This window comes from Schistocerca nitens, chromosome 8 (assembly GCF_023898315.1).
Source record: "Schistocerca nitens isolate TAMUIC-IGC-003100 chromosome 8, iqSchNite1.1, whole genome shotgun sequence".
NCBI classification, from domain to species: Eukaryota; Metazoa; Arthropoda; class Insecta; order Orthoptera; family Acrididae; genus Schistocerca; species Schistocerca nitens.
In genome coordinates, this window is record NC_064621.1 from 121,375,409 (window position 1) to 121,390,148 (window position 14,740).

Sequence of the window (14,740 nt, forward strand, 5' to 3'; positions counted from 1 at the left end):
CTGACTATGAGAGACACACAAAGGCTTGGAGGATAAGAGAGACATTTAAGATGTACTTGAAGGAGGCTGATAATAAAATAGAGAAAAACTGTTCCCTTTATTGACAACTCCTCTGCTCACACGAAAGTGGTTCTTTTTTATCACACAAGAAAACTGGTCACTGTGATACAAGCTGATGATGCATGTGAGATTGTTTGGGCACAACTCAGTACGGAAGGCTGCACCCAAGTTGTAACTGGTGCTTTCTATTGTCCACCACACTCATCCCCAGATGCAAGTAAAAACTTTAGAGAAAAGCTCAGTTTGCTAGTACATATGCTACCCAAATGTACCATATTCACCACAGAAAACTGTAATCAGCCCACAATTAATTATTTCATTCACTATTTAGTAGGTGGTGAGTATGACAGACATTCTAGGAAACTACATGCCTTCTCTGAAAACTACCTAGAACAGATAGTTTGGAAGCCGACTCGTGATGGAAGCATATTGAATCTAATGGCAATAAATAGACCTTACCTGTCCAAGGATTTCTTAATTGAAACTGGTTTCAGTGATAATAAGGCAGTAGTAGTAATGTAGTAACAATGATTACTGAAGTACGAAGGGCAACTAAAAAAAAAGTTCAAAAGTTCTGTGTTCAGCAAACTACACAAAGAGGCAGAAGTGTCAGATCTCAATGAGGAGTTGTGCACAAGAGAATGTAGAACAACTATGCTTTAAGTTTCAAACGAATAGTTGACCATGCACTGGATAAATACATTCGTAACAGAACAGTTCATGATGGGAGGAAGCATCCATGGTATACAATCACAATAAAGACACTTCTAAAGAAACAGACTATATTGCATAATAAGTTTACAACATATAGGGCAACTGGTAGAGAGACATGTAGAATATAACACATCTGTCTGGTGACAGGGCAGTGCAGAAGCCTTCAGTGACTACTGTAAGAGGATCTTACTTGTACTCTATGTGGTTGATGAAGAAGAGTGCAACAGTTCACACAAAAAACTGAATACATTCCATGGGAAAATTAGCTTTTCAGTTCAACATCAGATTAAGGGGACCTGACCATACTTAGATTTGAAGATCTTGATATTCATGCAAGTGGTTCTCTTTTCTCCAAAGGTCTCTTTAATTTTCCTGTAGGCAGTACCTATCTTACCCCTAGTGAGATAAGCCTCTACATCCTTACATTTGTCCTCTAGCCATACCTGCTTAGCCATTTTGCACTTCCTGTCGATCTCATTTTTGAGACGTTTGTATTCCTTTTTGCCTGCTTCACTTACTGCATTTTTGTATTTTCTCCTTTCATCAATTAAATTCAGTATCTCTTCTGTTACCCAAGGATTTCTACTAGCCCTCATCTTTGTACCTACTTGATCCTCTGCTGCCTTCACTATTTCATTCCTCAAAGCTCCCATTCTTCTTCTACTGTATTTCTTTCCCCCATTCCTGTCAATTGTTTCCTTACGCTCTCCCTGAAACTCTGTACAACCTCTGGTTCTTTCAGTTTATCCAGGTCCCATCTCCTTAAATTCCCACCTTTTTGCAGTTTCTTCAGTTTTAATCTACAGTTCATAACCAATAGATTGTGGTCAGAGTCCACATCTGCACCTGGAAATGTCTTACAATTTAAAATCTGGTTCCTAAATCTCTGTCTTACCATTATATAATCTATCTGAAACCTTCTAGTATCTCCAGGGTTCTTCCGTGTATACAACCTTCTTTCATGATTCTTGAACCAAGTGTTAGCTATGATTAAGTTATGCTCTGTGCAAAATTCTACCAGGCGGCTTCCTCTTTCATTTCTTAGCCCCAATCCATATTCACCTCAATGAGATTTTCACTCTGCAGCGGAGTGTGCGCTGATATGAAACTTCCTGGCAGATTAAAACTGTGTGCCCGACCGAGACTCGAACTTGGGACCTTTGCCTTTCACGGGCAAGTGCTCTACCATCTGAGCTACCCAAGCATGACTCACGCCCGGTCTCACAGCTTTACTTCTGCCAGTATCTCAGCTCCCACCTTCCAAACTTTACAGAAGCTCTCCTGCGAACCTTGCAGAACTAGCACTCCTGAAAGAAAGGATACTGCGGAGACATGGCTTAGCCACAGCCTGGGGGATGTTTCCAGAATGAGATTTTCACTCTGCAGCGGAGTGTGCGCTGACATGAAACTTCCTGGCAGATTAAAACTGTGTGCCCAACCGAGACTCGAACTCGGGACCTTTGCCTTTCGCGGGCAAGTGCTCTACCATCTGAGCTACCGAAGCATGACTCACGCCCGGTCTCACAGCTTTACTTCTGCCAGTATCTCAGCTCCCACCTTCCAAACTTTACAGAAGCTCTCCTGCGAACCTTGCAGAACTAGCACTCCTGAAAGTAAGGATACTGCGGAGACATGGCTTAGCCGCAGCCTGGGGAGTCTCGGTTGGGCACACAGTTTTAATCTGCCAGGAAGTTTCATATCAGCGCACACTCCGCTGCAGAGTGAAAATCTCATTCTGGAAACATCCCCCAGGCTGTGGCTAAGCCATGTCTCCGCAGTATCCTTTCTTTCAGGAGTGCTAGTTCTGCAAGGTTCGCAGGAGAGCTTCTGTAAAGTTTGGAAGGTGGGAGACGAGATACTGGCAGAAGTAAAGCTGTGAGACCGGGCATGAGTCGTGCTTCGGTAGCTCAGATGGTAGAGCACTTGCCCGCGAAAGGCAAAGGTCCCGAGTTCGAGTCTCGGTTGGGCACACAGTTTTAATCTGCCAGGAAGTTTCATGTTCACCTACTATGTTTCCTTCTCTTCCTTTTCCTACTATCGAATTCCAGTCACCCATGACTATTAAATTTTCGTCTTAACCTTACAATTATTAGCACAGCATTGGTACAATGTGAATTCATGACACTCAGCATTAAGGGGTTAACAGTAACCTTTTCACAGCTGATGGGGTTATTCTAATAAAGTACTGTCTTACAAATGCACGCGTATGTGCGCTTGCACACGCATGCACAGGAGGATGCACAAGAACGCCTCTGCACTTTGTGTCCTACAACTACAATATCAATCGTTCACAATTACAATTCATCAACTCATACAAATAATTGTGTGGAACAATTAATACTGATATCAAGTAGGATGACCACACAGACTAAGATGTATATAAGACCAGTGGCAGAAGTCAGTTCACTCATGAGATGCTGAGAAAATAGAGTCACTCCAAAAAAGATTGGTTGGTTTAAAGGAGGGGGGAAGGAACCAAGCTGCGAGGTCATCGGTCCCTCGTTCCCAGTAAAATAATTACAAAAGGGAAATAAGAAAAGAAAGGAGATGCACAGCACAATAACAGGAGAATGGAAGAACCAGAAGAACAACAGGAGGACAACCAACACTACTATGGACAAAACAGGAAAAGAAAACCACAGAGAGAAGCAAAAAACAGGTAGAAGGGATAAAAACAAAAGGGCAAATGACCATGACTGGCCAACCATGAGAATAAAAAGGAAAAGCCAGCCACTCTGTGACACATTAAAAAAAATGGTTCAAATGGCTCTGAGCACTATGGGACTCAACATCTTAGGTCATAAGTCCCCTAGAACTTAGAACTACTTAAACCTAACTAACCTAAGGACACCACACACACCCATGCCCGAGGCAGGATTCGAACCTGCGACCGTAGCAGTCCCGCGGTTCCGGACTGCAGCGCCAGAACCGCTAGACCACCGCGGCCGGCGACACATTAAAACATCTACCCTAAAAGCATTAGAGTGGAGAACACAAAGGGACAAAGGACATGCGCGAAAACTTATATAGAATGATAAAACACACTGTCACGTATAAAATGTAAAACTTATTAGCCGATGAGGTGTTGTCAGCTAAAATTAATGGCAACGAGTCCGGTAATTGAAGAGTCTGTCATAGGGCAGCCAAAGAAGGATAGCTCACCAACATATGGGCCATTATCAGCTGGGTGCCACACCAACAGTGAGGTGGGACATCACGGCGCAACAGGTAGCCGTGCGTCACCCAAGTGTGACCAATGTGGAGCCGACAGAGAACCACAGAGTCCCTGCGAGAGGCCCACGGGGAGGTCTTCCACACATTCATAGTCTCCTTAATGTCATGCAGTTTGTTGTGCATACTGAAGTTACACCATTCCATCTCCCAAAGCCTTAGAACCTTGCGGCGTAGTACTCAACACAGGTTAGTTGCAGAGAAGCCAATCTACATAACCAGTTTCTTCTTAGCCAGTTGGCAAGTTCGTTGCCTGGGATGCCGACGTAACCAGGGGTCCAGACAAACACCACTGAATGACTGGACCATTCCAGGGCATAGGAGGACTCATGGATGGTCGCTACCAAAAGATGACGAGGGTAGCACTGGTTGATAGCTTGTAGGCTTCTCAAGGAGTCAGTACTCAGAAAAAACGACTCCCCATGGTATGAACGGATGTGCTCAAGAGCACCAGCTCAGCAGTGAAAACACTGCATCCATCGGGCAAGGAATGCTGTTCAATACGTCCTCCATGGACATACGTGAAGCCGACGTGATCATCTGCCATCAAGCCGTCGGAGTAAACCACTTCACGGCCTCGGTACATGTCAAGAATTGAGAAGAAGTGGCAGCGGAGAGCCGTGGGGTTACCTGAGTCCTTAGGGCCATATGAAAGGTTGGGGTGGAGCCGTGGCCTAGGTATACACCATGGAGGTGTACGTGAATGGACCTCAAGTGTAGATGCTAAAGGCAAGGAATCCAGTTCGGAAAGAAGGGATTGGACATGAACTGCAATTGGAAGCCCTGACCTGGGTCGCCAATGCCGGAGATGAACAACCATGGGTGGGAAAAGGTAATTCGGATACACAGGAGAATTACGAACGTGTGCAATGTAACTGGCGAGCAGTTGTGCATGACTAACCTTCAATGGGAGAACTCCAGTCTCCAGCAGGACGCTGGTCACCAGACTCGTCCTAATAGTTCCCTTCACTTGGTGAATGCCACAGTGGTGCATTGGGTTGAGTAAACGCAATGCTGAGGGTGCCGCCAAACCATAAACCAGGCACCCATAGTCAAGGCAGGATTGAACAAGGGCTCTGTACAGCTGCAGCAGCGTAGAGCGATCTGCACCCCAGTTGGTGTTGCTCAGGCAGTGGAGGGCATTGAGGTGCTGCTAGCACTTCTGGTTAAGCTGACGAAGGTTAGGAAGCCAGGTCAATCAGGTGCTGAAAACCAGTCCTAAGAATTGATATGTCTCCACTACAGTGAGTGGATCGTCATTGAACAGTATGATGCTGACAGAAATGCATAACACACGACTTTGCGGCCGAAAACTGGAAACCATGGGCCAGAGCCCATGACTGCGCCCTGTGGATGGCTCACTGTAGGCGCCGCTCAGCAACACCAGTACTGGTGGAGCAGTACGAGATGCAGAAGTTGTCTGCATACAGGGAAGGAAAGATGGATGGCCCTACAGCTGCTGCTACACCATTAATGGCCACTAAAAATAGAGATACACTCAATACAGAGCCCTGCAGGACCCCATTCTCCTGGATATAGGGTAACTATGGGAGGCACCTACTTGGATATGGAAAGTATGAATCAACATGAAATTTTGGATAAAAATCGGGAGCGGGCCTCAGAGACCCTGCTCATATAATGTGGCCAGGATATGATGTCGCAAGGTCATGTTATATGATTTTTGTAAATCAGAAAAGATGAAAAGATGATAACCAGGTGTTGGCGTCTGGAAAAGGCTGTTCGGATGGCAGACTCGAGAGACACAAGATTATCAATAGCAGAGTGACCCTGGCGGAAGCCGCCCTGACATGGAGCCAGTATGCCGTGTGACTCCCGGACCCAATCCAACTGCTGGCACACCATACGTTCTAGCAGCTAACAAAGAACGTTGGTGAGGCTGATGGGCCAATAGCTATCCACATCAAGCAGGTTTTTACTGGGTTTGAGCACCGGAATAATTGTGCTCTCCCACCATTGCGATCGAAAGATGCTATCGCATCAGATCCGGTTGAAGAGAATGAGGAGATGTCACTTTTAGTCAGATGAGAGATGTTTAATCATCTGACTGTGGATCTGGTCTGGCCCAAGAGCAGTGTCAGGGCAATGTGCAAGGGCACTGAGGAGCTGGCACTCTGCAAATGGGGCGTTATAGGATTCACTGTGGAGTGTACTGAACGAGAGGACTTTCCCTTCCAGCCGCCGTTTGAGAGTGCTAAAGGCTGGGGGTAAATCTCTGATGCAGAGTGTTCAGCAATCACAATTGCATCGGTAGATAACATGCCATTTATGTTAACACCGGGAACACCTGTTGGGGTCTGGTACCCGAAAACATGTTTGATCCTTGCCCAGACTCAGGAAGGTGATGTACATCTCCCAATGGTTGAGATGTATCTCTCCCAACACTCCTGCTTCCATCGTTGGATAAGTTGGCGAACACGGGCACGGAGCTGTTTAAAGGCTGTGAGGTGCTCCAGGGAAGGATGCCGCTTATGCCGCTGTAGAGCTTGCCGATGCTCCTTAATTGCTTCAGTGACTTCCGGCGACCACCAAGGGACTGCCTTACGCCTCGGGCAACCTAAAGTGCGAGGGATTGCGTTTTCTGCCGCAGAAACAATTGTTGTAGTCACTTGCTCAACCATCACATCAATGTTTCTGTGTGGGGGAGATTCAACAGTGACAGCAGAGGTGAAAGTTTCCCAGTCTGCCTTGTTTCAAGCCCATCTGGGAGGACATCCATGTGCCTGACGCCGGGGCAGTCACCTGAGCTGCAAATTGATAAATCAATGGCCGAGTAACTACCATGAACCACACTGAAATGTGTGGCGGCCCCAGTATTTAAGAGGCAGACATCGAATTGAGACAGTAAAGTTTCAACATCTCTGCCTCGGCCAGTAAGCATGGTGCCACCCCACAAGGCGTTATGGGCGTTAAAATCTCCCACAAGTAGGAAAGGTTTAGGGAGTTGATCAATCAGTGCAGCTAATACATTCAGGGTTACAGCACCATCTGGAGGAAGATATGCATTGCAGACAGCTATTTCCTGTGTCGTCCTTATTCTGACAGTACAGTTTCACTACAAACTGAGTTTAGGACATAAACACAAACTTCACCTGACACTCTATTAAAGTCGCTATGGTTCCTGTAATATCCCTTATAGCCACGGTGGGCAGCGGTCCGCATTGCCGGGAACCACGTTTCCTGGAGGACAATGCAGAAAGAAGGTGTAAAGCTTAACAGTTGCCGGACCTCAGCCAGGCGGTGAAAAAAACCTCCACAAGTCCACTGGAGGATGACGTCATCGTGAGACTGGGAAGGCCTGGAACATTCAATGAGGCAGTTTACACCTCAGGGTAAACTGCTGCCACCGACTTATTGCCTGAGCAGTCTATATCCATTGCATCTGAGGGTCCAGCGACATCTAGGTCCTCAGTGGACGCCAGAATCTCCACCTCATCCACAGGCGCAGAGCTTGTAGGAAGCAGTGATGTGGGTGCCACCACAATTCCCTTGGTTTGGGGATCTTCTGTTTGGAGTTCTCTAGCTGCTCCTTGGGTTTCCCTGGCTGGGAGGACTTCACTGATTCAGCCTCCGGGACTGAGGATGAGTGTGAAGCCCTACAACCAGCTGCTTTTGTGCTCTTGGCGGGTGTCATCTTTCCCACTAGCAGAAACCTGGGAAGCGAGTGACCTGAGAAGGGACCCCTTTCTAGCGAGAGGAGCCAAAGAAGACTTAAACTTCTCTGGCGCAGAAGTGGGGACTGATATCCCTGATGGTTGTGGGGTGTTGCTCCCGAAGTAGCTGGTGCAGGAGCAACAGGGAGGGAAGTGCACCCCACCATCAAGGGGGCAGGTGTAGACTTATGGCTCTGAGAGGTGGCTGGGGTTGGCGGAGCTGATGGTACAAGAACTGCTGCAGTGGCGGCGTACGATGATGTCATACGTACAGGATGTAAGAGTTCAAATTTCCTCTTAGTCTCAATGTAAGGTCAGTTGGTCCAGGATCTTGTACTCCATGATTTTCATTTCTTTCTGGAAAATCCTGCAGTCAGGCGAGCAAGGTGAATGGTGCTCTCCGCAGTTGACAAAGAGGGGAGGCGGGGCACATTGAGTATTGGGATGTGATTGGCATCCACAATCTCGACATATGACACTGGAAGTACAGCAGGAAGACATATGGCCAAACTTCCAGCATTTAAAGCACCACATATTGGGAGGGATATAGGGCTTTACATCACAGCGGTAGACCATCAACTTGACCTTCTCGGGCAATGCATCACCCTCGAAAGCCAAGATGAAGGCAGCAGTGGCAACCTGATTATCCCTTGGACCCCGGTGGACACGCCACACGAAATGTACACATAGCCGGTCAAAATTGGCGTGCAGCTCATCGTCAGACTGCAAAAAAAGGTCCCTGTGAAATATGATACCCTGGACCATATTTAAGCTCTTATGGGGCGTGATGGTTACAGAAACATCCCCCAGCATGTCACAAGCGATTAACACCCGTGACTGGGCAGAGGATGCGGTTTGGATCAACACTGACCCAGATCTCACTTTGAACAAGCCCTCCACCTCCCCAAACTTGTCCTCTAAATGCTCAACAAAAAGCTGAGGCTTCGTTGTCATGAAATATTCCCCATCAGCTCTTGAACATACAAGGTACGGGAGCTAATAAGAGCCGCTGCCATCCTTAGCCTGACATTCCTGCCATGGTGTGGCCAGGGAGGGGAACGATTTTGGATCATACTTCTGGGCATTGAACTGAGCCCGTGAATGCTTAGAGACTGCTGATGTTTGACCACCAGCAAGAGATGATGTACTACACTTCATCATTTGTCATCTGCCCTGATGCCACCCACTCCTATCAGGGGCCCTCCCCACGGGCGCCACCAAGCCGCAGCAAAGGCCACCTGGCAGGATGGCCATTGCCGGGAGTCCTGATGCCCCAAGGTGATGGGCATCTACTCCTTAGCATACATGGCGAGTTAACGGCACAGGCATCAGCAGAGTGATCCCTGTGTGGTCAGGGGGCTACATCCAACAGGGTACATGGCGACCCCACCAAAACAGACTGGCTACCATGCTGGATATTAGGTGCAAACAAGTCCATTATCATTGTCAGCGTAGAAAACGATACTGCACAGTTGATGAAAAAATACACACCGAGGGGGGTGACCTTGTCCAACAGTTGGAGAATGAGCAGAAGTGCAGATCCACGTCAACGAAGGATGTGATAGGTCTCAGCGCACGATGGACACAATGCACCATGTAAGGTGCCCTTCCTAAATTGGTTCACTTTTTGGGAAAAATTTTGAAAAATGGAGCTCAAACCCTACAGGGGACCATCACATAAAGGCCGAAATGCGTAAGACTCCTTTTAATCGCCTCTTACAACAGGCAGGAATACCTCGGGCCTGCAGAGGGGTCACTCCACAAAAGATATTGTTTACAAAACACTAGCACATCCCATGTTAGAATATTTTTCAAATGTGACCAACCACACCAAATAGGACTAACGAGGGATATGAAATGTATATATACAGGGTGTTACAAAAAGGTACGGCCAAACTTTCAGGAAACATTCCTCACACACAATGTCCGGAAACGCTTACTTTCCATGTTAGAGCTCATTTTATTACTTCTCTTCAAATCACATTAATCATGGAATGGAAACACACAGCAACAGAACGTACCAGCGTGACTTCAAACACTTTGTTACAGGAAATGTTCAAAATGTCCTCCGTTAGCGAGGATACATGCATCCACCGTCCGTCGCATGGAATCCCTGATGCACTGATGCAGCCCTGGAGAATGGCGTATTGTATCACAGCCATCCACAATACGAGCACGAAGAGTCTTTACATTTGGTACCGGGGTTGCGTAGACAAGAGCTTTCAAATGCCCCCATAAATGAAAGTCAAGAGGGTTGAGTTCAGGAGAGCGTGGAGGCCGTGGAATTGGTCCGCCTCTACCAATACATTGGTCACCGAATCTGTTGTTGAGAAGTGTACCAACACTTTGACTGAAATGTGCAGGAGCTCCATCGTGCATGAACCACGTGTTGTGTCGTACTTGTAAAGGCACATGTTCTAGCAGCACAGGTAGAGTATCCCGTATGAAATCGTGATAACGTGCTCCATTGAGCGTAGGTGGAAGAACATGGGGCCCAATCAAGACATCACCAACAATGCCTGCCCAAACGTTCACAGAAAATCTGTGTTGATGACGTCATTGCACAATTGCATGCGGATTCTCGTCAGCCCACACATGTTGATTGTGAAAATTTACAATTTGATCATGTTGGAATGAAGCCTCATCCGTAAAGAGAACATTTGCACTGAAATGAGGATTGACACATTGTTGGATGAACCATTCACAGAAGTGACCTGTGGAGGCCAATCAGCTGCTGATAGTGCCTGCACACACTGTACATGGTACGGAAACAACTGGTTCTCCCATAGCACTCTCCATACAGTGACGTGGTCAACGTTACCTTGTACAGCAACAACTTCTCTGACGCTGACATTAGGGTTATCGTCAACTGCACGAAGATTTGCCTCATCCATTGCAGGTGTCCTCGTCGTTCTAGGTCTTCCCCAGTTGCGAGTCATAGGCTGGAATGTTCCGTGCTCCCTAAGACGCCGATCAATTGCTTCGAACGTCTTCCTGTTGGGACACCTTTGTTCTGGAAATCTGTCTCGAAACAAACGTACCGCGCCACGGCTATTGCCCCGTGCTAATCCATACATCAAATGGGCATCTGCCAACTCCACATTTGTAAACATTGCACTGACTGCAAAACCACGTTCGTGATGAACACTAACCTGTTGATGCTACGTACTGATGTGCTTGATGCTAGTACTGTAGAGCAATGAGTAGCATGTCAACACAAGCACCAAAGTCAACATTACCTTCCTTCAATTGGGCCAACTGGCAGTGAATCGAGGAAGTACAGTACATACCGACGAAACTAAAATGAGCTCTAACATGGAAATTAAGCGTTTCCGGACACATGTCCACATAACATCTTTTCTTTATTTGTGTGTGAGGAATGTTTCCTGAAAGTTTGGCCGTACCTTTTTGTAACACCCTGTAGAGTTGTAGCATGAATGATGACAGGTTTGTTTAAATCACAGGAGGCGGTCAGGAAATGTTGAAAAACTGGGACTGGGCACCTCTCAAAGATAGACATAAATTATTATGTTGAAAGCTACTTGTAAAACTTTGATATCAAGTATGACGCAAAAATGCTGGAGGTATTCTTCATCCCCCTAAATATCATTGGCATAGACAGCAGGCTAATTACAGCACCTGGTCTTCATGTGCTCTGTACACCACTGGAAGGAGAAGAAATCCTAACATGCTGTACAGGACTAAGCACTCTCTGCCATGTGTGCATCTACCACTGGCTTGCTGCAGAATTCTTGAACATATTCTCAGCTCAAATATAATAAATTTCTTTGAGAAAGCACAACTTTTACCAATGACTTGGCACAGTATCAGAAAGCATTGCTCGTGCAAACCTCAGCTTGTCCTTTTCTCACATGACATCCTATGACCTACGAATGAAGGTCAAGAGGAAGGTTCAATATTCCTAGATTTCCAAAAAGCATTTGGCATCCAGCCACATTGTAGACTGTTAATGAAGAACTAGGTTCCCAGGCATTTCCAGGCATCTGAGTGGCTCAAAGATTTCTTAAGTAACCGACTCCAGTATGTTATCCTCGATGGCGAGTTTTCAACTGGGCTGAGGGTATTTTCTAGAGTGCCCAAGGGAAATGTGATGAGACTCAGTCATTTTCTCTGTACATAAATGATCTGGTGGACAGGGTGAGCAGCAATCTGTGGCTGTTTGCTGGTGATGCTGTAGTGTATGGAAAGTTGTCATCGCTGAGGGAATGTAGGGATGATACAAGATGACTTGGACAAAATTTTTAATTGATGTAATGAATGACATATCTCAAGATGTATGAAAATCTAAGTTATTGTAGACTAGCAGGAAAAACAAACCAGTAATGTCAAATGCAGCATCAGTAGTGTAGTGCCTGACATGATCATGTCAATCAAATATCTAAGTGTAACTTTGTAAAGCAATATGAAATAGAAGGAACAGGTAAGGACACCCTCCCTCGAGCTGCGTGCGTGACTGCTTTGCAATTTTGGATGTATTCCATATGACCAACAGCAAAACTGGTGAAAATGTGCAATATAATTCAATGATACTTAAGGTTATATCCAAAGGAATCAGCATATGAGAACCACATAACATGGTAGGAGGATTGTGTGAAGTGTATTTCCATACTGGATATATTTTTAAATGATGGCAACTGATTTCAAAATGAGATGTACTTTGAAATACAGTTACCATTCTTAAAGAGTCTGCAGCATGCAGTCTAGTGGTTAATGTCACTGCCCCAAGGTCACTCCTGGTCAAGTTGGACATTTCTTCTCTCAGGGACAGGGTGTTAATCGTTTCATCTCATCTTTCATCAACATGGCAAGTCGTTGCATCAAACACAAAGACATACAGCCAATTATGCAACACAATCATTTCCTCTCACTCTTAAAGGAGGAACTCTGCCACTGCTGCAACTCAGAAAGAAGACTCTTCAGTAACGTTTTTGATACTAGCAGAAGTTTGGATGTTTTTAGCTGATGTCAGCCACACACTGCTCACAGTGAAAATCTTAAGAGATATCCCTACTTGTGGTATACTCCTCTCTGTTGGCACTAATGTATCGTTGCTTAATTACAGATTCAAGTCATCTATGTTAATGTGCCACTGTCAATATTTGTTAAGATATAGTCAACCTGCAGTCTCTCAGCTTTTCTTATTGTTGTTGACTAACGATGCATTTCCATGTGTTCTACAGAGTTGTTGTTTCCATTTTATGCACAGTATTTTGACAACCAACCCACCCATCTTTGTCAGGTGCTACAAGCTTTGCTGTTTCGTGTACTCACTGTCTACAATTCGACCAGTCCCAGGCAGTGAGTATACATAAAAGCAAAACTCGTAGCACCTGAAGATATCGGCTGAGTCAGTCATCGAAATATTGTGTATGAAATGGAAATTATACATTGGCAGAACACTCAAAAACATACTATTAATAATCTGTCTGCTTCAAATCCCCAGAAGAGTTTGTCGAATTGTTAGGACAGACATAAGTAGTCCTCTGGGTTATTTGGAAAGCAAGCTGTCCTACTGTATAATGTTGATTGGTCCCCACACTTTCCTTTGGACCTATTCATAGTGGTGCTATTAATCTAATTATGACAGCTGTCGCTGCTTTGAAACTGCCTGTGAGGCCCATTACAGGCCTCCTTCACCAATGCACATCACTAGACTATGTCCTCAGCCATACACAACTGACATCACAACGGTGACTTTATTACAAGTTGAATGTCTTCATATATATATACGTTACTGGACTGAATTTTACAAAGGGCCTCCCACATGTTATACTTTCCACAATTTTGTCAAAGTGTCAAGTTGGGTCATCCAATGTGAGGGCAGTTCAAATGTTCAAATGTGTGTGAATTCCTAAGGGACCAAACTGCTGAGGTCATCGGTCCCTAGACTTACAGACTACTTAAACTACCTTAAACTAACTTATGATAAGAACAACACACACACCCATGCCCATGGGAGGACTCAAACCACCGGCGGGAGAGGCCTCACAATCCGTGGCATGGCGCGAGGACAGTATGAGGCTGCAAATAATAAGGTTTTAACCAGACGATACCTACATACCGGAAAGTACACTATGTTATTTCACTCAGTGTGAACTGTTTGCACACTGGCTGTTGCTGCTTTACAGTGCCAACTCTTTTTTCCGCAACTGAAAATGCATTACATTTTCACTACGTCACTACCTACTGTGTTCAACAGTTGCTCTGCCATGTAAACCACTCACGACTGTTCACAATAACTGCCACCCACAAATAATTAGGGATGGGTTCGTCAACAATGTTCAGTCAAATTTTACCAAAAAATGTACTGTATCTTCTTCAAATGACAATAGAAAAATATAATTATCTTGTGTAGTATGCTTACTTTCAGACAGTGTAATAATTGCATTCCAGGGCTCTTCTCTCTATAGTTCATGTCAGTGTGATGGTGCAGGTACAAGCCACTGAATGCAGGATGAGCATGAGGGTCAGGCTCGTTGACTACATCAAAGGTCAGGCCATACTGTGTCTCTTTCACATATGCAAATCGTTTCACAAGTTCAACTAGCTGGCCCTGGAAAGAGAATTTTTGTTTACTTAAGCAACAAAACTTTAATCAGATTTGAGTTTCTGTTTCAAGTGGTCCAAACTGCTTCAATATAATTTCAAGTTTATTGAGAATAACAACAAATTGTACCTGCACTGGTGGTACATTTCTCATTAAAGCTATTCCATATTTGTAAAACATTTCAAGCCACGAACGCAGTCCTCCTTCACTGCTGACTACTTCATTGTATGAAATTTCAGGCAAATTTTTCCATATTTCTGTTCTGTCCCACAAGACTAATGAAGGCCTTGAAATGTGATGACCATCAGATTCAGATTCAAAGGTTTCATGTATGAAACTCTGCCCATAACGGTATAACCTATAAAACAGAGTTACATAGTAACTACGTAAATCATTACAGAAGCCATAAAATTAAGGCCAGTACTCTCTAAACTTACTGCTCATGGAATCATTTCCTGAAAACAAGTCACAGATTGAAACAACAGAACACAGCAGT

The 14,740-nt window shown here is 45.2% G+C and overlaps 1 protein-coding gene across 3 annotated transcripts in view; it reads right to left on the minus strand.

The window, feature by feature from the left end:
* LOC126199185 (gamma-butyrobetaine dioxygenase-like) overlaps nucleotides 1-14,740 on the minus strand; it is an 80,829-nt gene that overhangs the window by 55,539 nt on the left and 10,550 nt on the right. For all 3 annotated transcript variants that reach the window (XM_049935964.1, XM_049935963.1, XM_049935962.1), the window contains exons 5-6: nucleotides 14,374-14,602; nucleotides 14,062-14,250 (exon numbers count right to left, since the gene is read on the minus strand). In XM_049935964.1, the coding sequence (XP_049791921.1) occupies nucleotides 14,062-14,250; nucleotides 14,374-14,602 (418 nt within the window). The remainder of the gene's footprint in view (nucleotides 1-14,061; nucleotides 14,251-14,373; nucleotides 14,603-14,740) is intronic.